This window comes from Mus pahari, chromosome 15 (assembly GCF_900095145.1).
Source record: "Mus pahari chromosome 15, PAHARI_EIJ_v1.1, whole genome shotgun sequence".
Taxonomy (NCBI): domain Eukaryota; kingdom Metazoa; phylum Chordata; class Mammalia; order Rodentia; family Muridae; genus Mus; species Mus pahari.
Window position 1 is genome coordinate 20756646 of NC_034604.1, and position 25449 is coordinate 20782094.

Genomic DNA, 25449 nt, shown 5'->3' on the forward strand with positions numbered 1-25449 from the left:
TTTTTTTTTTTTAAGGACAATGAATGCAAAACCAAATCCCTTCAGCCCATCGTAGCTTGCTTTTTGCATATAATCTCCTTTAGTGTCTGATGGGAATCCTTTCCCATAAAGGTAAATAACACTGGGGGCAGGGTGAATGATACAATTCTGCTGAAGATGGATGGGCTAAGATGAGTTGGCTTCTGGGGAGCATCCAGGAAGATGCTGCTGCTGCCGCCCTTGGTACTCACATTGAGGATCAAGGTACTGGAGACATGGTTCTCAACCTTGGCTATACATTACAGTGTTCCGCCAAGTTTTAAAATTCTAGGGATCTTTGCTCAAGCAATGATCCAAATCAACCAGTGAGTTCAGAACTGCAGGGCCTCTTAGTCACTGCCCCTTAGAGGATTAGTTAGAACCAGCTGGCCTAGAAATCACTAAGTAGAAAAAGCTATCTTTGAATTCACAGCTATCCTCTGGCCTCTGCTTCCTGAGTGCTGAGTTAAATGCATGCACCATCATTCCTGGCTTTCCTCCAGGTTCTAATGAAAGACTATCATTGTGTGTCCTGCTAATTTTACATCTTCGGGAATTCACTTGGTTTATGGTTTTCCATCCCATGGGAGGGCCTTTGCATTTAGTTTTGTTGATGGTTTGCTTTTTCCCCAGTAGGGCTGTGATTTCTGCACCTGTCTAATAGAGAGCCTGGTCAGAGGCTTGTTCCTCAAAATTGCCCTAGTTTTACTCTTTGGCACAGATTTAGGGGAGTTTGCTGATTATCCCAAACACTGTCCCTAAAGGTCCTTAGTCAAGTCGATACTTGAGATTCACATTACTCAGAAACTCCCCCTGACCATCAACCCTTGCCTACCACTTGGCTGCACAGGGCCCCAGGTTCTTAGGTCTGTTCCTATCTTTGTAGTCCCTCCCATAACTGCAGTTGGAGCTTGCTGACCACTCCTGCTTATTTTCCCTTCTTGTATTATCAGAGCTAAGTTTTCCATTTTGACTCTTTCTTCTCTGTTACATTCCACCCTAGGAAGATGAGCTTTCTACATAGCACCTACACTCTCTGCAGTGTGCACCCATTTTTTTCAGAAACTCTGTGAGAAAGTTCCACTTCTTGCAATCTCAAGGTCTCTCCCTGGGTACTTTATTCAGCAAAAGCAGACTAACCCTGGGCTACCTTGGGTTCTTGGGAAGAAGGGTGCCGATACACCGAGTGCCATATACCTTCTTGCTAACACCTCCCTTCTCTTTTTGTCTCTCTGCTTGTGACCTGTGGGGACGCCTGCAGTGCGAAGGACCTTGAAGAGTGGCCTGACTCCAGAAGAAGCCAGAGCCCTGGGCCTGGTTGGCACATCTGAACTGCAACTGTGACTTTTGTAGGTTGTCAGAAGTGTGCTGAGCAGAGGACCAGCTCTGGCTAGACCCACCCCTTTCAGTAGGGGCAGGGAGACTTGACCTGAACATCTGATGGTTAGGACTGAGTCCTCATTTCTGAGTAACACACTGCTTGTCGCCGTTGCGCATTGACACGGATCTCCAGAAATCTCCTGCATGTACTTTATCAAGTCAGCTGTGTCTCTCTTGTTTCCTTGATACCTGGTTTATTAGCTCCAAGTGTGACACCTTTTCTAGGAAGCAACAGTCCTTGTAAGGAACAAATCACTTCTGTCACAGTTGTTAAGATAACATGGGACAATGTGATTAGACACAGAGACTGGGTCTCCACAACAACCAAATGTCCAGATATAAATGCCAATGTTGTACACAAATACAAGCACAGCTTGTTTACCAGTTGTGGATTTTAGATGTACTAAATGTTTATACAAACTCATAAATGTACACTGTGTTTCAATGACTAAATAAATAGAGATTAATGTCATCATAAGAAATGTTTATTTTCATAGACAGAGGATCTTAAGTAGCTATGTAGCTTCACACCACCCCTAGGCAGCAAGGAGTCTTCCTTAAGGAATCTTCAAGTCATCTGGGTTGTATTTTGTAGTCAATATTAGAGTGTTGAGTAGCCCCAACATGTTCTTTGACACTCCTTGTTTAATTAGCCATCCATCTTTGCTTCAGGGAAAGTTTGCTGTTGTTAATTTAGTTATATTTCACCTTACACATGAGTTTTGGTGTGTGTGGTGCTAAAATATATTAGAGTAGCGTTTCACATGTCTGAACTCTTCTGAAACAAATATTTTTGCCTTTTAGGTAAAAAATTTTCTCAAAAATATTCACTAATCATCCAGATGAAGAAGAATTTAAAGTTCTGCTAACAGAGAATGTTATGGTTTTAATATTCATTTCTCTCAAGTATAAGAGTCAAGACCCACAGTGTCTAAGAGGAAATTCAGGACTCTTAGGAATTTCAGTGATACTGGGGTTTACAGGTGCCTAGAAAGTGACTTAGAATTTCAGGGAAGTTCCTGGGCTGGCCAGGTCTCCTCGTGGGAAATTATCTCCCAAATCAGGAAAAGGTGAATCATTCCAGTAGCTACTTTCAGAGGCTGGGCAAATGTCTCACCTTTCAAAACCTATGTGGCTCTGTATCTGGAGTGGTGATTGATAGATAACATGCAGCAGATGTTATCTATAAAAAAGTGAAATATTTATACCTACCCCCTCCACTGTGGCCTCCGTAACCTGTGGTGGGAGAGCACTCTGTCAAGCCGGCACTTGCAAGAGGCTACCTGATGGATGTGAACACTCCATGAGATCCTGGGAATGTCAGTGGGGTTTGTAGATTACAGACTAGGGAATTGATTTAATCGCCCCTTGAAAAGGATACATAGGGTATTATAGTCATTTCTCTTTTGTATCTAAATCATTTCACATGTGGTTTAATGGCTTTGAGGGCACTAGCTTATTGCCATAGCACTGAACTTAGGCATGGGCTATCCATCACAGAGGACAGAGATGTCTAAGGAAGCTGTTGTTGTCATGCTGCTTGGTGACTGGGCATTTGGTGGCTTTCTGGTGGCCCCTAGGACTCTGCAGGTGACTGGGAGACTACAATGTTAATTTTAGGGATTGAAATCTTCTGAGAAGCAAGCAAGGTTAACTAATTTCTTACTTTGCAGCTCGTTAAGGAGAGTTTTTTACTTAGAGCTTCATTCTGAATATCCTCACTGTAGTATGGAAAAAACATAGCAGAGCAAAAATGCCCACCTAACTCTGTGGGTGGGACTCAGCTAGTGTACGGAGAGCTACTGGTATCTTTATCTTGCTCCCTGTCCTCTCCAAGACACTGTAGTTGAGGTGCTCTAGCGTGTGCACAGGCTTGAGAACATGTAAAAGATCTCATTTTCAACCCTTTATTTCTAATAGGAAGATGAGTTTGAATGTTATAAGAAATTGTGTTTGTGTGTTATATCCCAGTGTGTACCATGTGTGGAGACTATAGAGGATGATGTGAGGCATCTTTCGCTATAGTTTTCTACATTACCATCACCATCTTCAGCAGCAGCAGCAGCAGCAGCAGCAGCAGCAGCAGCAGCAGCAGCAGCAGCAGCAGCAGCAGCAGCAATAATCATGGATAGTTCCCCCCCCCCCCATTGAACCTATAGTCACTGCTCAGTAAGTTCCAGAAACTGCCTTTCTCCAACCTGCCAGTTCTAGGGTTACATAGGTCCTGGGAAATCTGAACTCATCATGTTTGTGTAGCAAATAGTTTACCTACTGAGCCATTGCCCCAGCCCCACAAGGTTGGTCGGTCTGTCTGTCTGTCTGTCTGTCTGTTTTTTCCCTTCCCCTTTTTTTTCTCTTCCCTGGGTGGGTGGTAAAAGACTAAAGATAGTGTATATAAGAATTTGGTAAAATCAAATATAATTTCCCCAAACACCAGTGACAATTTAAAATCAGAGAAATAGCTGAGTTTAAGATTTTGGGGAATAGCAGGATGTTGTAATCCCGGGCATGGGTGATGGTGAGCTACAGTACACTGCTAGGTGCATATGGAAGTTATGCAGAGGGAAGTTTTTAAAGACAAAAGAAATATGTAGGCTGCAGGGGCTTACTCTAGGTGGTAACATCAGCTCATTAGTGGACAATGTCTGTCAGGTGGATATCTTTGTTCAAGTGGTGAGTTATTTTCATATAACTGACTACCTACTGTCCCTGTGGGCTAGTTGTCCTGGTGTGACCTCGGTAGCAGCTGAAGCTGTGGGGTGTGTGTGTGTGTGTGTGCGCACGTGCAGAAACCAGAAGAGGCATAAGATCCCCTGGAATAGAAAGTCCAGTCCTCTGTAAGAGCAGACTAAGTCATCTCTCTAAGCCTTGTATTAGCAATTTTTAATTTATGGCATTAAATGTCTCTATAAGACCTTTGTGAATGTTAAAGAGCATAGTACCTTACCTGTGTCATTGTCAATAATCTTTTAGGTTATTACCACTAACACTATCTTCACATAACTGCTGGGAAGTGATGAATGGCAAACATTATTTTGTTGAAGATATCTGGTGGGTTTTTTTTTTTTAAGAACCTTAAGGATTTATTTTGTTTAAAAAGTAACTTACTCAAAGGGAATTGGGGGTGAAGGAGAATGTGCATGCATAGGGCTTGGGAAGGCTGGAGACCTGGGTTTTACTTTCTTCAAGGTTCATTGTTGAACACAATGTAGAGAAGATGAGCAGGGGTACAAATAGCTTAGTTTGCCAGCTCTTAAGTGGCTTCTAGATCCGTTATGGCTCTCAAAACAATCACTTATATCCACAGTCTCTTGAAGTGCTGAAGTAGCAAACACTACTGTAATACACTGACTCAGCATCTCTGGGGCCTCAGATTCTAATCTCTGAAATCTACAATTCCTTTATAAGGATACCTTGCAGGTGTGTGAAGATCATCCTCTAGTATCTGACATGCCTCAAGTCCAATCATAAGTGTCCTTACAAAGGACCGCCAGAAGAGATTTGGAGAAACAGAAGACGAAGTGAAAGCAACAAGGACTAAAGTGATGAGGACCCAAACAACCATCTGCAGGAGGAAGCAGGGACAGACTCTATAGGACAGCCTCCCAAGTACAGGCCCAGTGACAACTGGATTTTGGCTCTATAAAACTGATACTGAACTTCTGGTCTGCAGAGGTACACAAGGGGAAATTTATGTGAATTAAGCCATCAAGTTTGTTGTAACATGTTATGGCAGTCCTGAAAACACAGTACAACAAACTGTGCACTAAGGGCCAGGTTTGTAGGTAGCTCTGTGACAGGGCTGGGTGATGAGTTGGGAAAATGAGAGCTTTGATCCTTCTCCTCAGGAGGTATAAGGGAAGCTGTGGGAGGCTGTCATCCAATTAAATTTCAGTTATCCACCATTCTTTAGCTATTTCTAGTTTTGATTAGAAATCATTTTATCAGAGAGATAACTACACCACAAAAGTACCAAATTGCTTCAGGAATGAAATGTCTTTGCAATTTTATAAGAAAGCTAATGGCTTTGAAATAGACAGTAAAGATATGTGTTAAAATAATCAATTTTGTCAAAAAAATCATCTGGTAAAGCAATTGGTTCTGTTGGTTAGGTAATTCATGGGGAGAAAATGGACTTTCTGAATGCTATTTTAAAAGCTGTTGCTTACTGAAAGCATCTCCATGTGTGTACTCCATTTGCATTATTTAATAGTTTTACAGCCCTTCCATAGGTTTTCATTTTACATCTGAAGAAACAGCATCAACAATGTTGAAGAACTTTTCCTAGACACAGGGTAAGAAGTTTCACATCCCACCATGTCTCACGAGTTACTTTTTGTTCCTTTAGAGCCTTATCAAGACAGCTATTGGTGGGATATCCAGTTAGGTAGGCTTCTGGGTACAAAATATGTGGTACAGAAAAGACCAGTGGCATTCATGGCTTCATGTGTAACCTATTTCATTTTGATGGTTTTGTGACACAGACCCTAAGATGAGTGAAAGATATCCAGGCTCTAAAATAAGACAATTATTGTCTTCTCAAAATTTAAAGTTAAACATGTTCACAACTTTACTCATTCATTCTAATTTATTGCCCTAAAATATGACATATTTATTTGGGTTAATGCAGAATTATGATTAGGATGGTTTTCTGGAGAAGCACAAAAAACACTGCTCAAAACCTAGGGGAGTTGGAGCTTCACTGAGCTTTGAGTAGAGGCAGACTATAGCTGAACCTCACAAGGAAACGACAGGTATAAAGGCACAAGTGAGAACCAAACTGGTGTCTTGGAAGCAAGAAATGAACGGCTTAAGAGATCACAGCTGCTAGCAGGAAGTTCATAATTAGCAATTGTAGGGTCGCATTATAAAGGAAGGACAGGATAACTAACTCTATGCACCAAGTCATTTAGCAGCCACAACTCCATTAGTTCTAGGACAGCCAGGGCTACACAGAGGAACCCTGTCTCCAAAACACACACACACACACACACACACACACACACACACACACACACACACACAAAATACAAAAAAGTTATACGTGCTTTACTCAATTACAAAGAAATTTTGTGGTTTGAAACCACTGAGACCTTAAGCAGAAAGTTTCAAACTCAGAATTACTGTTAAATTGACTAAAAACCCAATGTTGGGCATGATGCTATACATCTGTAATTAAAATATTAGTGACAGGGTGTGTGTGTGTCAGGAGGCTATAGGGTGTGTGAGCTGTAGGTCAGCCTAAACTATATAGTGAGACCTTGTCTTAAAAAGAAAACCCTGATACCTGGAATTTTTCTTGGAAATTCTTATTTTGCAGATCAGAACTGGAATCCAATCATCTTCTCCCCACGTGATACCAGTGACTTTGGTGCACAATTCTAAGTCTAATTCTTTAAGCATTAGATTCCAGGGGTTAGTGTGTCTATGCTGGCTGGACCCTTCATCCTTGTCTTTGGCCTAGCTACCTCTCTACAAGCAGTATGACATGGCACTTTGTGCATGGTACCAGCTACATCATAAGGTGTTCTGTTTGCTCTTCTTTTGTAACTCTAAGTACCCCTTTCCAGGCAGCTGAATTCTCTTGTACAGCACACCAACATTTTAATTGCATTGTTAAAAGCAGCAATCCCATGGTGCTTTCCCCCATTTAACTCATTTTGCTTCTGCATTGTTAGGACTTGGCTAGAAGCGCCCCTTTTCTCTTAGAAGAGCCAGTTCCCTTTGGGCGAGTGGCCTATGCAATCACACGGGGCCACCTGTACAGTAGGCCACCCTGTTTGATCTATTGCTCTGCTTAATTCTGACCTTGTGTGTTCTCTAAGGGAATTATGATGAGACAAATGAGTACATACCTGAGCAGAGAGGATGTGTGTGTCTACCGCTCCTATAGTGCTTCTATGCTAAATAACTGGAATCAAACTCAGGTGTTCAAGTGTTTCACAAATACCAGCCACAGGATTCCCACTACATGGAGGTAATGTAACTGCTCCTAACCCCGAGGCAGCAGTCAGATGGTGGCCTGGTGCTGCTGGAGTTCCCTTTAACTGTTGTACATTTTTAAGTGCTCAAGAGCAGTATTTTAAAAGGTTCAAATTATCTCCAAAGTTCGGGATGATCTGACATAGTCACATCATCATTAAAGTTAAACATTTCTTAAAGCCACACTGAACATTATATGGTTTGTTTTGAAGCTGAAAAATGTAAAGTGTGATGCTATTTTAAACATCTTTCATTAGAAGTGGCCAGGCATGGTAGTACATGCTTGGATTCCAGCATTGGGAAAATGTAGGCAGAACAATTGCAAAGTTGAGGACAACTTGGGTTATTATAGACAGAATGCACTGCTAGCATGAAGCTCTTTGTGCTCCCAAATGCACTGGAACACTTACATTTCAATATCTCAACTATTAAAAAAAATGTGGACGCAGCCAGCCAGAGTCTGCCATAATCCTTGATGACTGACTCTTCTTAGAGTCCCTGAGGGTATGGAAAGTGGCAGGAGAGAAAGACTCAAGACCCCACCACCCTTCTGAGTATCATATTAGTGAACAACAAAAAATAAGATTTTCAAATATTTTTATTTCCTCCTTTATGTGTGTGATAGATGCCTGTGGGAAGCCAAGGAGCCTCCTGGAGCTGGAGTGCTAGGGGCTGTGAGCTGCTGCACATGGATGCTACCCTGTGAACTCAGGTCCTCTGCATGAGCGGTCCACACTAAATGCTGAGCCATCCTTCCCGCCGCCAAAACAAGAATTTGAAATCTTCACTAAACATTCAAAGTGGCATTGGAGAAGTACAGGTAGAAAATGACAGGGAATTCTTGCTCCCATCACATACTAGGAAAGAGAAGCCCAGAGAACCACCAAGGCAGAAAAGTAGAGTAGCTTAGCCAATTGGAAAGGGAGTGTGCAGTCTGTCCCGCCTCAGAACTCTTTATTCTACCTCTGGAATATCAATACAAAAATTACAGCCTTCAAGAACTCCTGTCCATTGCCAGGAGTGCAGAGGAAGGATCAGATATTCTTAACTGAATATCAGAGAAACATCTTTCTTTACAGAAATGCCTAATATATGACACATGATAAACCTGTGGGATGGCTCAGTGTCTAATACCATGATGTTTCCACGGGAAAACGCCTTTTGAATAGGACACTTACAAAGGCCTCTTGGGACCCCACACTGACCCAGGGAGGCTACTGCTTAGACTTAAGTTGGGAGAGACAGTACCCAGCCGTGAATAAGCAGAATAGCTGGGAATTAACAGACAAAATACATCAAGGGTCTCTTTTAAAGATGATTTTGGCAAATGTAGAAACATAGATGCAAAGCTGGAAACAAAAGTCCTCACAGCAAACTCATCAGGAACACGGTATTTTATAGCAAATTAAAAAATGACTCAAGTGCAATGTCTTTGTGGTATAGGTTGTAAAGAACACAAGACTGTGTCTTTGAAAATGTTTTCTCAAAACATAAAGCCCGTGAAGCCAAGGCATTAACATTATTGTATCTGAAGGACAGTATGAATGTGTTCATATATGCGATGTTGTCCAAAACACTTCTATGACAAAAATGTTCTCTTTTCTGTGCTTTCCAATATGGACCCTACTATCAGGTGCATACCTCAAGTGTGGTGAATGCATTTGAAGGTGTGAAATTTTCATAACTGAGATGGTCACATAAATAGTCGATACTGATGCTTAATGAGTCAAACCATGGGTTTATTTGGGAGGGTGACCTCTCTAATTATTACTAAGAAGTTAAGGATTGGGTACAGACATAAGAAAGCTCAGGTACATCTGAAAGCCTTCGTTGGCTTTGGAGATGAGGTCACAACCTACAGAGGAAGGGACTCCTGAGGAGAATTCAGTGTGATCGTCCCAGCCCCTGGCTAATGACAGTGGGAGCAAAGGCCTAAGGCTTTGGTCTCTTAGGAGAATGATAACACCTGTTCGAGGGTGGGGCCGCCACAGGGCCAGTTGTGTCTGGATATTACTGAGGTGATAGAATGCCTATTTTCGGACAGGGTTTCCACAGCCTGTGGAAGGCTTAGAGGTAGGAGGAGCTAAGGGCCCAGGTCCTTTCTGGCCACTGGCAGGCGGCACAGGCCCTTTCTTTTTTGGGATTAAAATCTTGTTTTTGCTCTTGAACACTTTGCTGGGGTCCAGCTTGTTCACAAAGGTGTCGGACTCTTCTGTGAGCAGGCTTGTGTTGTAGGTGATGGGTTTGTACATACTGAACCATTGCTGTAAGGCACAAATAGGAGAGTCACAGTTGGAAGGAGAAATGGGAGAGCAGGCGACACAGTACAGACATTACAAATTAACCATCACTAACCCACACTTTTTTTTTTTTTTTCAGTGTCAACTGGTAAGTACATGTGATTATTTTAAAACTGCAAACTATAAAATCTAAAACATTTTGGTCCAGTACATTTCTGGTACATTCCAGTGATGTAATATTCATTTTTTACACATTTTTATGAAAAACTGCCTTGAAAATCTATGAGCATTTGAACAGTAAGTGGTGAGAGATGCCATCAACCCTTGGTCAAGCACATAAGGTGATTTTTAAGGTCTCCAAAATAAATGTACTATGAGAACTAAGAAGCCAAGTGTACTTACTGGTACCTTAGAACTAGTGAGCCCGCCAAGTACACTGTCCTGCTTGCCATCAGTGCAGATGGTGCCCAGCATGGGCATTCCAACAGCACCATCCCTACAGGTGGTGTAACAGAGGTCAGTACAGAACTTTGCCATAGGAAGCTGTGTGCTGGTACTCTATACCTGCAGTGATTTTTTTTTTTTTTTTTTTATAATTACAGCTATTGAGGGAAAAGGGGCTGCCACATTTTTTTGCCATTGTTTGATCAAAACCAGTTCACACCACATTACATGCAAACTGTAATTATAAAAACCTGTGAGAACAATGAGGCCAGCTAGTAAAGATATAGTGGAATTTTTTGCTGATTAAGTGCTCTAAGAAATCACTGTGATTTTTCTTTAAACCACACCAGTTCGTTCTGGTCGAAAGTTCTAGCCAGCACTTGGCGTTTTCAAGGCAGGTTGTATAAACCTGGCATCTCTGAAATGATGCCTGGATCTGTAACACATAGGAGAAGATGACAGCTCTATGAGTACTCTGCAATGGAGCACTAAGGCAAAACCAAAAGTGCCGAATTGCTACATCTGTGTTAATAAACATATAAAAAGAAACATGCTACCAATGCCTCACATGGAATAAGTATCTCAGGGACATACACACTACACTGACAACTATGCCAGGCCATGGGGATGCATACCTGGAGCAGAGGAAAATTGGAAACTTGTCAATCTTTCTAAGTGTGTGTACTATCAATCCAAAAATGAATGGCTAGGCCCAAGCCCTCAGTAACATTTTAATTAAAAACAACAGTCCAGTTGATCCTGATTACTTAATTAAATTTAAATCATGTAAGGCTATCAGCCAACACTGGGGTCACTAGTCCTGTTTATTGAAAATATTGGTTCTACCCCTTGATCTATTTAAAGCAGATGGGGAATTTGGAAGGTAACCATTTCCACCGAATACTCTTGGTACACATCAGATTCTGAGCTGGCAGGATTCTCTCCTTACCTTGGCCTGTGGGCTAATGCCATAGCTGGTAAAGGCATACTGCCACTGGGGCAGGCCCAGGTGGGTGATGAGCAGGCGGTAATAGGCAGTAAAGGTATCTGTGAGAAAGTGCCAGTATAATGCTCTGTCCAGGAACCATATCTCAGTGTCATGAGCTAATCCTAAAACAGCACAGAAGTTAGAGACAGCTTAATACATTTTCCCTTTTAAATACAATGTCAATAGACATTGATAGTTAAGAGAAAATTCATAGTAGAGAGTGTTTAAACAGAACACTTCCTTCTCTTAGGCTTCTAGTCCTGCTCTGTTCTGGCTGCTTTTACCTGTTGATTTGATACTCATAGAGCAGCCCGTGGACCTACCTGCTGCTTGTTTTGGCCCTGTGGCAGTTCACTAAGGCTATCTGAGCAGATGCTTCTGTTCTGTGTGGACTGAGCATTCCGTCATCTTTTTTGATGGAAAGAAACCTTGAATGGATCAGTCTTTTAAAAAGAGGTCTCTTAATCAAAAGTGCTATGGAAAACAAAACCAAACCAAAAAACAAGGTAAAAGACTCTATACCAGTGACTCCCAACCTTCCTAATGCCACGGCTCTTTATTACAGCTCCTCAGGTTGTGGTGACCTCCAGGTTGTGGTTACTTCTTAACTGTAATTTTGCTACTGTTATGAATATTAATACAAATATTTGTGTTTTCTGATGTTCTTAGGTGACCCCGGTGAATGGGTCATTTAACCACCAAAGGGGTCGGAAGCCACAGGTTTATACCACCTCACCCCTGCAATCCTGCTTGTATGATAGGCTATCCTAGGTCAGCTAACCCAGGCACTATTATGCCAGTTCCTATTTTAAGCCTGTTTATGAATTACCTGTAGCCTATTGTGGATCAACAGCTGTCTAGATAACTTTCACATTTTCCCCATTCTCTTCCTTTCCAAAACTACCAGCTCATTCTTATTTGTATCCTGCCATCCTATTAAACAGCCTTAAACCGGTCTTTAGTCTTTTACAACATGTCCAGACTGTTTGCTTGGCTTCCCCAGCCACACCTAAGAGGAAGTGGCTGACACTCAGACTCCATCTACTTTTCATCCCTGAGGCAAATATTTTAAGGTCATTAAAGTGAAACTGTCATTACCACTAATCAGTTGAACTGTCTCATGATAAGGCTTTTTTTAAAGCCCATTGTTCCTGTGCTGGGTTGCCCCTTTCACCCCTTCCTCATATCTAACTGCAATCATTGTTCACAATAAAGCTATAAGTCTTTTGCTAGAATACTTCTACCCGGAAATAATTTCTCCTCTCCAGAAGTAATTTCTAATGTTTATGCCTTTTCACACCACCAGAAAGAGGTAAGAAGAGTGCTGACCTGTATTTTGCTCTAGATTCAGTCCCCAAGCCTGAACTGCTATTATGGAGCAGGGGGCAGTTTCTGTTTAGGTGTCCACAGTTCCTCAGTAACTGTCATTAAGCCCTACTTCTCTTGTGAAGCCCCATTTCACATGTAGAGTCCTGAGGTCTTGTTCTTAACTGGCCTATATACAAAAGTGTAAAAGGAAGGTAATATTTCCTGAATGCTTACTTAATGTATGACCCTAGGAACAGAGTGACTAGTTCTTTGAGCTTTTCTCATCTATCTGTCCCACTGACTATGTTACAGAGACTCCTACAAGGAGATGGAATGTAGAAACTAGCCTAGTGGGAGATGCTCAGAGAGGACCACAGGGGTTGAGTCTTAGCACAAAGAAGACACCCGCGAGTATCTCAGGGAGCTTTTCATTCCGTGATGGCTGACAGGCAAGTTCAGGGAAGAGCACACCTATATTGTAGGATCATACTTTGGAAAGGATCTTTACCAGGTTTCCCGTTTTTGTAGACAAGGCAAACTTTCCCATTCCCATTGCATGAATCCAGCTCAAATATCGCACTGCGACAGTCAAAGTGAGGCTTCTCTAGCCGGTGGTCTTCATTTCCTGTGAGCCCAGAGATCAACAGCAATGTTCAAACTCAGCACTGTTCTTATAACTTTACAAAGATGGAAAAACAGTCAAGAATTCTATGCTCTGGGTTTCTTTCATCGATGGATCAGGCCTTCTTATCACCAATAGAAACTGACAGACAATCTGGTGGAAGATGGCATAAGGAAAGATCACTCAACTTTCTGAGAATGGAGCCATATAAAGGCAGAGCACTGTGAATGTTAGAATGCTGATGGGAGTGTCTTCCTTTTCCTAGGTTACTGTATAAGAAGAGAATATCAAGTACACCTCATTCTTAATTTCTGCACAGTAATCCCTCATGAGAAGCCCTAGTCATGTAGTATAACTGATTCATTACTTCTAGTGGTTGCTTCATGGTCTATGGGAGAGGATGAATCATAATTTGTTCCAACCCCCATTCATATATATTTACCTTATCACCCTCTGATATGTGTGTCAGTTCTGGATTTGTTCTAGTTAATATATTTTCCCTCATTAAAAACTATTTTACTGCCTGGTAATCTTTGATTGAATGCCAGAAATTGTTAACCTTGTACTTCCGAGTGCTAAATGTTTTCTATTTCTATAAATATTTTTGAGCTTTGAAACAGTCAAATTACTTGGACACAAATACTTTGGCCTTACTTTTAAGGATTTCTCAGGCAGAAGCTGGGTCTGGTGGTACATGGGGTAAGTGGACCGTGCCACCAGACAGAAGAGCTGGTAAGGTTGAAGCAGGTTCAAAACCCCCTGGGAATCTCATAATTGAGAACGGCAGGTGTGGAACCAGCTCCAGGCCATGCTCTACCTGTCCCGGAACACGTATCCATGACACCCCACTGAGAAGACCATGACAGCCAGTCATATAGCATAAAAACCTGGAGTTCTCCATGCTAGATATTCAACTCTCACCTATAAATAGGTCATCCAGACAATAACTAAATATAAACCAAATATACCTAACAGATATTTAGAGAACATTTCACTCAAACACAAAAGAATATACTGTCTATATCTCATGGAACTTTTCTTCAAAAGTGACCACAAGACAAGTCTCGGTAGATACAAGAGAACTGATAGCAATATTCCCCTGCACCCTATCAGACAACCATGGATTAAAACTGGATATCAGCAAAAATAGAAAAAAACAGAAACAAAGCTTATAAATGCATGGAAACTGTGTAACAACTACTGAATGAAAAATGGGTCAAGACATAAATAAAGCAATTAAAGACTTTCTAGAATTGAATAAAACTGTATCTACAACATAGCCAAACTGATAGGACACATAAAAGCACCACTAAGAGGAAAAAAATTGAAGAGATGTCAATTAGCAACCTAACAACATACTTGAAATCTGCACAACAAAAAGAAGTGTCCACACCCAAGAGGAGTAGATGGCAAGAAATTATCAAATTGAGGATGAAGTCAATAGAAAGAAAAGAGAATATAAATCAGTAAAATAGAGTTAATTCTTTGAGAAAATCAACAAGAGACAAACCCTTATCCAAGCTAACTAAAAGACAGAAAATATCCAAAGTAAAATTGGAAATGGAAAGAGGGACAGAACAACAGACACTAGGAAATCCAGAGAACCATAAGGACACTTTAAAAACCTCCACTCCACCAAATTGAAAAATATAAAATAAATGGATAATTTTCTCAACAGATACCACTTTAATCAAGATCAGATCAACAGTTTAAATGGACTTATAACTCTAAAACATAGTCATTTGTCTCCCAACCAAAAAAAGCCTAGGGCCAGATGGTTTTAGTGCAGATTTTTACCAGACTTTCAAAGAAGAGTTAATGCCAATACTCCTCAAATTATCCCACAAAACAGAAACAGAAGAAACAATGTCCAGTTCATTTTACAAGGCCACAGTTACCCTGAACCCAAACCACATAAAGATTCAACAAAGAAAATTACAGACCAATTTCCCTTATGAATATAGATGCAAAAATAATAAAATACTTGCAAACCGAATCCAAGAACACGTGAAAAAACACATCCACCATAATAAAGTAGGCTTCATCCTAGAGATAGAGGGATGGTTTAACATATGAAAATCAGTAAATGTAATCCACCATATAAACAAACTGAAAGGAAAACCAAACCAAAGCAAACACATGATCATCTCATCAGATGCTGAAAGAGTCTCTGACAAAATGCAACACCCCTTCATGTCCTGGAGATAACTTCAGCTCCAGGAGAAGTCCTGGAGAGCTTAGGGACACAATGGACATACCTAAATATAATAAAGGCAGTTTACAGCAAACCCACGGCCAGTACAAAGTTAAATGGAGACTCAAAACAATTCCACTAAAATCAGAAATAAGACAAGGCTGTCCACTCTCTGCACATCTATTCAATACAGTACTTGGAGTTTTAGCTAAATCAATAAGACAACTGAAGGAGATCAAGAGGATACATGTTGGCAAGGAAGAAGTCAAAATATTGGTACTTGCAGATGATCAGATAATATATACGAGTAACCCTGAAAATTCCACTGGGAACGTCCTACAGTGGATAAACACTTTCAGCAAAGTGGCTGGATACAAAATTAACTAAAACACTTAGTGGCTCTCCTATGTATAAAAGACAAACTGAGCAAGGAAGAAACCAGGGAAACAGCACCCTTCACAATAGCCTCAAATAAGATAAAGTATCTTGGGGTAACTATAACCAAGCAATAGAAAGACTTGTATGATAATAACTTTAAGTCTTTGAAAAAAGAAATTAAAGAAGATGGAAAGATTTCTTATAGGTATGGTAGAATTGACATAGTAAAAATGGCCATCATACCAAAAGCAATGTACAAATTCAGTGCAATTTCCACTGAAATTCCAACACAATTCCTTACAGACCTTGAGAGGACAACCCTCAAGTTTATAAGGAAAAACCAAGCCAAGCCAAGCCAAGCCAAGCCAAGCTAAACCAAACCTAACCACCCAGGATAGCTAAAATGACCCTGAACAATAAAAGAACTGCCTAAGGTATCACCATCCCTGATTTCAAGTTGAACCATAGAGCAATAGTTAATAAAAACTACATGATATTGGCAAAGAGACATGTTAATCAATGGAATTGAATTGTAGACCCAGACATAAAATCATACACCTATAAACATCAGTTAGGTTTTTTTGTTTTGTTTTGTTTTTGTTTTTTTCGAGACAGGGTCTCTCTATATAGCCCTGGCTGTCCTGGAACTCACTTTATAGACCAGGCTGGCCTCAAACTTAGAAATCCATCTGCCTCTGCCTCCCAAGTGCTGGGATTAAAGGCGTGCGCCACCACCACCCAGCTGGTGTTTTTTTTTTAAAGGAATTATTTATTTATTTTATGTATATGAGTATATTGCATCTGAAGAGGGCATCAGATCCTATTATAGATGGTTGCTGGGAATAGAACTTAGGACCTCTGCAAGAGCAGTCAATGCTCTTAATCACTCAGCCATCTCTCCAGCCCAAGGTGGGGTTTGGTTTTTTTTTTTTTTTTTTTTTTTGGTTTTGTTTTTAATTAACAAAACAAACAAAAAACAAAACCAAAAATCCAGAAAGAATCTACAATAAATGGTGCTGGTCAAATTGGATGTCTGCATGTAGAAGAATGGAAATACGGCCATACTTATCACCCTGCATAAAACACAGGGTCAAGTGGATCAAAGACCTTAGCATAAAACCAGACACACTGAACGTGATAGAAGAGAAAGTGAGGAACTGCCTCGAACAAATTGGCATAGGAGACAACTTTCTGAACAGAACACCACAGGCACTAAAATCAACAATGAATAAATGGGACCTCGTAAAACCAAAATGCTTTTGTAAGGCAAAAGACACCATCAATCAAAAGACAGAGCCAGCCTATGAAATGGGAAAAGATTTTTACCAACCCTACATCTAACAGAAGTCTAAATATACAAATAAAGGACTTATAAAATTAGATATCATAAAATCAGACAATACAATTAAAAATGGGATACAGACATGACCCTGGAATTTCCTTCATGAAATTTTCTTTTGTTTTCACTTCTGCTTCTATCTCACTTCCAGAAGCTATGGATGAGAAGGGTTAGTTTAATGGAACTTAGGGTTAATTACACAGCATGTTCCTATCATTTTCAGTATTATAAAATGAGACAAGAGGGTAATTTCTAACCCAAAGAAAGGTTTTACCAGGTACCTTCTTGAGTATCGTCCTCTAGGTCTGCCAGAGTTGGTGCATTAGGAAGTGAGTACACAGAAGACTGAATGAGCTGAGTCAGTTTTGAAATGCCGTTAATCACCATGCTTCCCAGTGGAATAATGTGGTCTATAGACAAAAAGAACGACAAAGTAATAGCTTAGACCATGGTGACCAAAGTGGTTTTGCTTGAATACCCAATAAGCCCAGCAAGAATGGCTTCATGGTTGAGGAGCCTGACAGAAGGCGCTCAGAAGAACATCATTCATCATACACCTCAAACCGCTAGCCTTTCATGTAAACAGAGGAACTGGGCGCCAAAGATGATGGAACAGTTTCAGCTATGCTTATTATGGTGCTACTGAAGAAAAGATTTTAAAAAGATAGTCAAAGGGCTAGAGAATTCAGAGTAACTCTGAAGAGTAAATATCTGAAGAGTAAATAACTTAAAACATATTATCACTCTTTCCCCTTCTAATAGCCAGAACTACAGTTTCTTTCTTTCCTTTTTTTTTTTATTATTATTTTCTTTATTTACATTTCAAACGCTATCCTGGAAGTTCCCTATACCCCACCCCCACCCCTGCTCCCCTACCCACCCACTCCCATTACTTGGCCCAGGCCTTCCCTTATGCTGGGTCATATAAAGTTTGCAAGACCAAGGGGCCTCTNTTCCCANTGATGGCCGATTAGGCCATCTTCTGCTACATATGCAGCTAGAGACACAAGCTCAGGGGGTACTGGTTAGTTCATATTATTGTTCCACCTATAGGGTTGCAGGCCCCTTCAGCTCCTTGGGTACTTTCTCTAGCTCCTCCATTGGGCGCCCTGTGTTCCATCCAATAGCTGGCTGTGAGCGTCCACTTCAGTGTTTGCCAGGCACTGGCATAGCCTCACAAGAGGCCGCAATAAAATGGTTTTGCTTATGTAATAGATCCTTTCTCTTTTTATTATAAGCCTTCATGATGGAAAATATCTCCCCCTCTGTTAATCACTTTCCCTTACTTGATAGAAAGTACTTCTTGTGTGATGGATCTGGTCTTTTGTGAATATGGTCTAACTAAGGAACAGCACACACACACGTTGCCTTATATTAAATAGAATACTATTGATAAAGGATGCCAGATAAAGAGTGACACACAAAGACTTAGAAATCTAAAAAGGATAGAATGAGTGAAGGCATTTAGATCATGGACTACTAGGAAAGATCACAAAAGTAAATATCAAAGTTTACCTCTGCTCCCTTTAAAAACATTACCCTTTAATTAATGCATATATGCAAGTGAGTGTCTGCTATGTGTGTTGTGCTCTTAGAAGCTAGAAGAGTCACTGGATGCCCTGGAGTTGCCTAGGTGATGGGGGAACCAAACTCCTCTGGAATTGCAGTAAAGGTTGCTAACCACACAGTCATCTCTTTAACTCCATTTCCCTTTTTGTCACTGCATTAAGCTATTTAGTAATGGGGATAAAAAAGACCAGGACAGACAAATTAAGTATCAGAAGATATTATAGCTATGAACAAGATTTTCAGGCTACTCAATAGAATGATTTTGGTTAAAACTAATATCAGATATTCATCACTAAACTATAAGAAGTGCCTCTGACTAGGTACAGGAGACTAATAGGAAGTTCTAGAAATCATCAAAAAGGGCAACTCAGATGTACCAGCAGGAGGCAGAGCCATGGAAGGGAGAAGTCTGTTGCAACAGAAATCATTCCTCCTTAATACCAGCAGTGGGGAGCTATAGATGTTTACCCAGGCCGATGAGTATGTGGGATGTGGCTGGAGGTGGAAGTGATAAACAACTCCTGAGGTCAGGCCTGGTAGGTCTGTGCGAGAACATGCTGGGCTCAAGAAGCTAGTTCAGGACTTCCTAGCGTATCAACTTTTGAAGAGTTTTCATATGCTTGTGTAGTGCCACCTCTCATGTTCACATACTGTCTGAATCCCTGGCATGTAACAAGCTGGGCATCCCTGGCATGTAACAAGCTGGGCCTCTGTAACTACAATGCAGATGTTTAGGCACAGAACAGACACATGAGTTGGATAAAAGCCCACAAATAAGGTATTTGTTGACCTAGGGTGAGGTGTAAAGAAAGAAGCTCTAGTTTGAGGATTAGAGCCTTAAAGTTGTACAATGGTGAGAATGAGGTTGAGCCTGGAAGAGTTGGTCAGCTGTTTCAGGAAAGCTAAGAGGTAGTGTTGTGGGCCCCAAGGAGGAGTTCGCAGATGCTTAATGTTTGAGTTGCTTGGCTTCTCTCTGTGGTGACTAATGATTTCCTCTAACAGGAAGTCTCTAAATTGGGCTTCTAGATCAGGACAAACCAGAGTCAAACAGGGTGGGAGTTGGTAAAGCACTGATGGCATCAATTGGCTTTGGAGGGGGAGGGGCAGGGAATCCCGGCTTCTGGATTTGACCCTTGAGACTCACAAAGAGCAGTATAAAAGAAAAGCTATTACAGTTCTAAGGACCTGCAACATTGCCTCATCTAACCACTCCAACAGGAAAATGTTTCCCACATCAAGGAGGCTGACTTACCATCTAGCTTCACACTCCAGGTCATGTGGAAACCATTGGTCATCAAGTAGAAGTTTCGCACATCCTCAGGCATCACACAATTGTTTTTCTAGAACCACAGATTGCTTGGTGTTAGGTCAGGGCTTAGAGAGAGAATGAAGGCTATTATCTCAGAGCTCTGCATACAATGTTGACCATCTTCTAGAAAGATTGATAATTACCTACAAAATTACTAGAGAGGTACTGGGCCTAGTAAGTGGTTGCTAGTTTTGAATTTGTGTTTGTGTGTGTGTCTAGATAAAACCTAGTTGCAGCAGAAGATCTAGCATTTTGGAGATGTCAATACCATGGGATGACCACCAAGAACAGCAGCAGCAGTGGAGTGATAGTAGCTGAGCCTAGAAGGTAATCCGTGTGCTACAGAGAACAGAGCTATGGAAGTGACCCAAGCCATTGGGAGGAGTCCAGAAGATCGTGAGTGGATCTCAGACATAGGTTGGCTGGAGTTTGATTTTGTTTTGATTTGAGTATGACTATGATTTTTCCCTCTTGAAGTAAGAAAGTATTTTATGGGAACCCACAGTTAAGAGACTTTGAACTTTAAAAGACTTTGCATTGTAAAGAGATTAGATATTTTAAAAGGACTAAAATTTTCATGTGTTTGAATTTGTAAAGACTGTGGGACTTTTTAAAGTTATTTATGTTTTTTTCCTTGTTTATTTGCTTATTTATTTTCTTCATTCACTTTACAGCCTGATTGCAGCCCTCTTCCCAGTTCCACCATTACAAACCCCCTATCTCTGCTTCCTCTTTTCCTCAGAGAAAAGAAGGCCCCTTCATGGCCATGGTACATCAAGCCACAGTGGGTCTAAGAATATCCTTTCTCACTGAGGCCAGAGAAGGCAGCCCAGGTATGAGAAAGGGATCCAAAGGCAGGCAACAGAATCAGACACAGACCCTGCTCTAACTGTTAGGAGACCCACATGAAGAACAAGCTGCACATCTGCTACATCTGTGTAGGGGGCCTAGATCCAGCCCATGCATGCTCTTTCATTGGTGGTTCAATCTCTGTGAGCTTCTATGGGCCCAGGTTAGTTTACTATGTAGGTCTTCCTGTGGTATTTTTGATCCCTCCAGCTCTGTCAATCCTTCCTCCCACTCTTCCATGAGACTTCCAGAGTTCTGCCTGCTGTTTGGCTGTGGGTCTGTGTATCTGTCTCCATCAGCTGCTGGATGAAGCCTCTCAGACGACAGTTCTTGGGGATGAATAAGAAAGCAAGGGCCATGGCTTAACAGTGATGTGTTTATGTGCCAAGTTGACAAGGGGTCAATTGTACTGGCTGGATTTGTGTCCCAACTTGATACAAGCTAGAGTCATTCCAAGAAAGAAGCCCCAGTTAAGGAAATGCCTCCTTGAGATCCAGCTATAGGGTATTTTCTCAATTAGTGATCAATGGTGGGTGGGTGGGTGAGGCAGCTCATTGTGGCTTGTGCCATCCCTGGGCTGGTAGTCCTGAGTTCTATAAGAAGACAGCCTTAGCAAGTCATGCAAAGCAAGTGCATACACTCCTATCTCTAGGTTGTAACCTTGCTTGAGTTCCTGTCCTGACTTTCTCCAATGATAGACTATGATCTGGAAGTGTAAGCCAAATTACAACCCCCTCCCCAAAAGATGAAATACAAAAGTATTTCTTATGGGAAAAATGAAACAAAACAAAACAAACAAACACCTTACTCAAACCAGTCGTGCAGAAAACAAAGGGATAGTTTAGTGTTTTCTCAGGCAGTAATAGGATCAAGACTTAAATACTAACTCACTTACATCTATATACAGCTCTGACTAGTCTTTAATCAACTCAAATCCCTGAAATGTAGAGAGAGGCAAGTTCTTCAGGTCTTTTCTAGAACCTTCTCCAGTAACTTCTGACATGGTTGCAGAGGTTAAAAGACAATATATTAGCAACTATCCAAGCTTTTGGCTTATGGATCCATCTAAGATATAATAGTAACCACTCTGTACATCATTGACTTTAGGTCACACTGTCAGTTCTAAGTACCAAGTGTGGTGTTCTGCAGCAGGACAGTCTGGGTTCATATTCCAACTCTGCCATTAACTGAGTGACCTTGGGCACTGTCATTTAAACTGCTAATCTGAGATCAAAAATAAACTTTAAGGTGAAATTTACAAAACCCTAGAGGTGAAGAAGGTGCAACTTGACAGGGAAAAAAAGGTATGAGAAGTTATAACAACATCATATGCTAAAATTAGGCTTCTAGGTGATTTAAGCAGCATTTCGAGATTATGAAATGTAGAACAGATTTCATTTCATTTCATGAAATCTTCAGTAAAGTGTTGCTAAGATTCTTACTTCCCCCCCCCCCCACATCCCCCAGCCATTGCTGAGTCCTCTGGAGCATGCTCAGGTGCCCTGTGCAGCTTGCTGTCCCCCCAGACCTCCATTTCCCAGTCATCTCTCAGCCTGCCTCCCTCAATCTGCTTCCCAAGCTATCCCCAGGGACACACACAACTGCTGGGAGGCTGGTACTGCCCCCTGAGTAGGACTCATGGCTCTAGCTGCATATGTAGCAGAGGATGGCCTAATCAGTCATCAGTGGGAGGAGAGGCCCTTGGTCCTGTGAAGGTTCTATGCCCCAGTATAGGGGAATGCCAGGGCCAGGAAGCAGGAGTGGGTGGGCTGGTGAGCAGGGGAGGGGGAGGGGATAGGGGATTTTCAGAGGGGAAACTAGGAAAGGGGATAACATTTGATATGTAAATAAAGAAAATATCTAATAAAAATGTAAAAAAAATAAAAACAATAAAAAGCTATTCTATAAAAATATTAGTGGGAACAAATGACAATAACAAAATTAAACTGCCCACCTGACAAAGTGACACAAAAAGTATAAATCAAAACAAAGTAGAATAAAAAAAATACCTTCAAGAAAAAAATGTTAAAGGAAAAATGTTTAATGAAAAAAAGCAGTTTACAGCTTAAGAAGTCAATTGCTCGAAAAACAAAACAAAACAAAACAAAAAGTCAATTGCAAGCTTTTAAAGGAAAATTTATAAGATACAAGATATGAATTAAAGGAATAACAATTATAAGCAGACCAAAAAAAAAAAAAAAAGGAACTCTGAAGTTAAAGAGCTAAGTTATACACTAAGAATCTCCCCAGTAGAATAGATTAAGCAGGAGGAAGATTTCCAAGCTTGAATACAGATCTCTGAAACAATCCCAAGCAAGATGAAGAAGTGAAAACAGCCTTTAATATTTCTAAGCTGATATATCAAGAGTACAAGCCATTGTATAATGGGTATTCAGAAAAAGGGAGAAGCATAGAGAATTATGCAAGGAAATAATTACTAGAAATAATTGGCAATTGGAAAAAATGCCAAATCTTGTCTAGAAATTCAAAGTCTTGCAGTTACTGATATCCCAGTTTAGGGAGTTCAAAGGCCCTAATGGGGCGGGGCTTTCAACCTTCCTAATGTTGTGGCCCTTTAATACAGTCTCCATACTGCAGTTAGTTGTGCCCATCCATAAAATCATTTTCATTGCTACTGTATATCTATAATTTTACTTCTGTTAGGAATTGTAATGTAAATATTTTTGGAGATAGAGGCTTGCCAAAGGGGTCACGGCCCATAGTTTGAGAACCCCTGCCCTAATAGATTCCAACAAGAAAAAAAAAAAAATCAAAAGATCATGACATAAGCAAACTATCAAAATTAGAAGAAAATAATTTTAAGAAAAGAAACATGATCACTTTTACTGTCTACAGATGTACCCAGATTAGTTAGGCATAAATCAGAGTATGGACATCAGTGTTTCTAGACAGAACTAACTGAGACAGGAGACTCATCCTACAAGTCAAGGGCAGTATCCCATGTAATGAGGTCATATAAGTGTGAAAGGAGAAAGACCACTAGCACAGGAAGTTCTGTTTTTCTGTTTCCTGGCCACCATGATATAAGCTGCTCTGTTTGCTATACCTTCCTTGCCATGATTCATTTAGACCTCCAAAACTGTAAGACTAACTTATTTTTTTTCCCCCATCTCAAACTAAAATAAAACCAGAAGGAGCCTAACATCGGATTTCTTTGGAAGCCATACAGATGAGAAAAGAATGGTATATGCTCAGGGTTCTGAAGGAAGGAAAGGAAAGGAAAGGAGCAAGCAAGCAGACAACCAAAAATACTGCACAGAGCCAAGATAGCTTTTAAATATTAAGAATTGTTAAACCTAAGACATGTAGAACCTGAGGGACTCATCACCACAAGACTACAAAAAATGCTTTGTACTAGAAGTGAAAGGATGATGTGATAGTTGTATTGACAACTCACAGTACAGAAGACCTGAGAAGAGAATCTCAATGAGGGCTGTGTGGATTCTACTACCTATGAGCACAGCTATAGGGACTGTCTTGATTGCTTATGCTAACTGATATGCCTACTGTGGGTATCACCATTTCCTAGGCAGGGGACCTTGGAGTGTGTAAGTACAGACAGCGAACTGAGCACAGCTCAGCATGCACACATTTATTTCTCTTTGTTCTTGACCAAGGATATGATTACATGCTTCAAGTTTCGGCTTTGGCTTCCATGCAATGAAGAGCTATGTGAAATGTGAGCTAAAATAAACCATTTCTCTAAGTTGCTTTAGTCAGGGTATTCTGCCAGAGCAATAGAATAGAAACTAGGAGAATTAACAACCATTTTCAGGAAAACACATTGAAGTTACAGAAAAACAAACCAAAACCAAAACCAACTCCCCCAAACCAATCAAATATCACCAACACAAAAATCCAAGCAGAGCAGAAACACAAGAGAGAGAATGAATTAGAATAAATTATCATTAAGAGTAGATAATCTAGGTGGAACAATATGAACTAACTGGTACCCCCAGAGCTCGTGTCTCTAGCTGCATATGTAACAGAAGATGGCCTAGTCGGCCATCATTGGGAAGAGAGGCCCCTTGGTCTTACAAACTTTATATGCCCCAGTACAGGGGAACGCCAAGGCCAAGAAGTGGGAGTGGATGGGTAGGGGAGCGGGGGAGGGGGAGGGTATAGGGGACTTTCTGGATAGCATTTGAAATGTAAATGAAGAAAACATCTAATAAAAATTGGGAAAAAAAAGAGTAGATAACCAAGCTATAGAATGGGCAACAGGAGAAGATAAAAAGTCACAGGCTCTAGAAAATTGGCATAAAAAAATGAACAAAATGGTAATGAAGTCTTTGCCAGCAATAACCTTAAAGGATTAAGGTTCCTTAAATAAAAGATACAGATTGGTTGAATGGAGAGCAAACAAACCAAAACACGAACCCAGAACCCGATGATATGCTGCTAGAAACTCACTTCTCTAGACAGACCACAGAATCTGAAGGCTTGTGTGCTATGGCTTGGGTCTTGGCTGTCTGTCTCCCACAGGCTTATAGATTAGAGACTTCGAGAAGTGGTGGAATTTTTATAAGGTGGGACCTAGTTGGAAGTCTTAGATTAGTGGGAACATGTCCTTAAGGGGGACAGTGGATTCGAGCCTCTACCTTTCTGCGCTCTGTTTCCCAGGTGCTAGGAAAGAAACAGTTTTCTTCACTACATACTCCAGCAATAGTATAACACCTTACAAAGTCCCAAAAGCAAACCAAGAAACTACAGATTGCAATCTCTAAAACTATGAGTCAAAATAAACATTTTGTCTTTCCAAGTGATTTCTCTCACATATTATTATAGTAATGGAAAACAGATCACCA

General features: G+C 40.8%; 2 protein-coding genes across 5 annotated transcripts in view; one reads left to right on the forward strand and one right to left on the reverse strand.

Annotated features, from left to right (window-relative positions):
- The window catches only part of Fhod3 (formin homology 2 domain containing 3), a 421297-nt gene extending 419421 nt beyond the window's left edge, over window positions 1-1876 (forward strand). For 2 of the 4 annotated variants that reach the window (XM_021214495.2, XM_021214497.2), the window contains one exon: window positions 1280-1876. In XM_021214495.2, coding sequence (XP_021070154.1) covers window positions 1280-1362 — 83 coding nt within the window. In that variant the 3' untranslated portion in view covers window positions 1363-1876. The remainder of the gene's footprint in view (window positions 1-1279) is intronic. The other 2 variants (XM_029547105.1, XM_029547106.1) reach the window with 1 other exon arrangement.
- Window positions 1877-9092: 7216 nt separating this feature from the next.
- Tpgs2 (tubulin polyglutamylase complex subunit 2) overlaps window positions 9093-25449 on the reverse strand; it is a 29720-nt gene continuing 13363 nt past the window's right edge. Inside the window, exons 3-7 of the mRNA XM_021214601.2 lie at window positions 19715-19802; window positions 17175-17303; window positions 12869-12985; window positions 11014-11174; window positions 9093-9644 (exon numbers count right to left, since the gene is read on the reverse strand). Of these exons, the coding sequence (XP_021070260.1) occupies window positions 9411-9644; window positions 11014-11174; window positions 12869-12985; window positions 17175-17303; window positions 19715-19802 (729 nt within the window). The 3' untranslated portion in view covers window positions 9093-9410. The remainder of the gene's footprint in view (window positions 9645-11013; window positions 11175-12868; window positions 12986-17174; window positions 17304-19714; window positions 19803-25449) is intronic.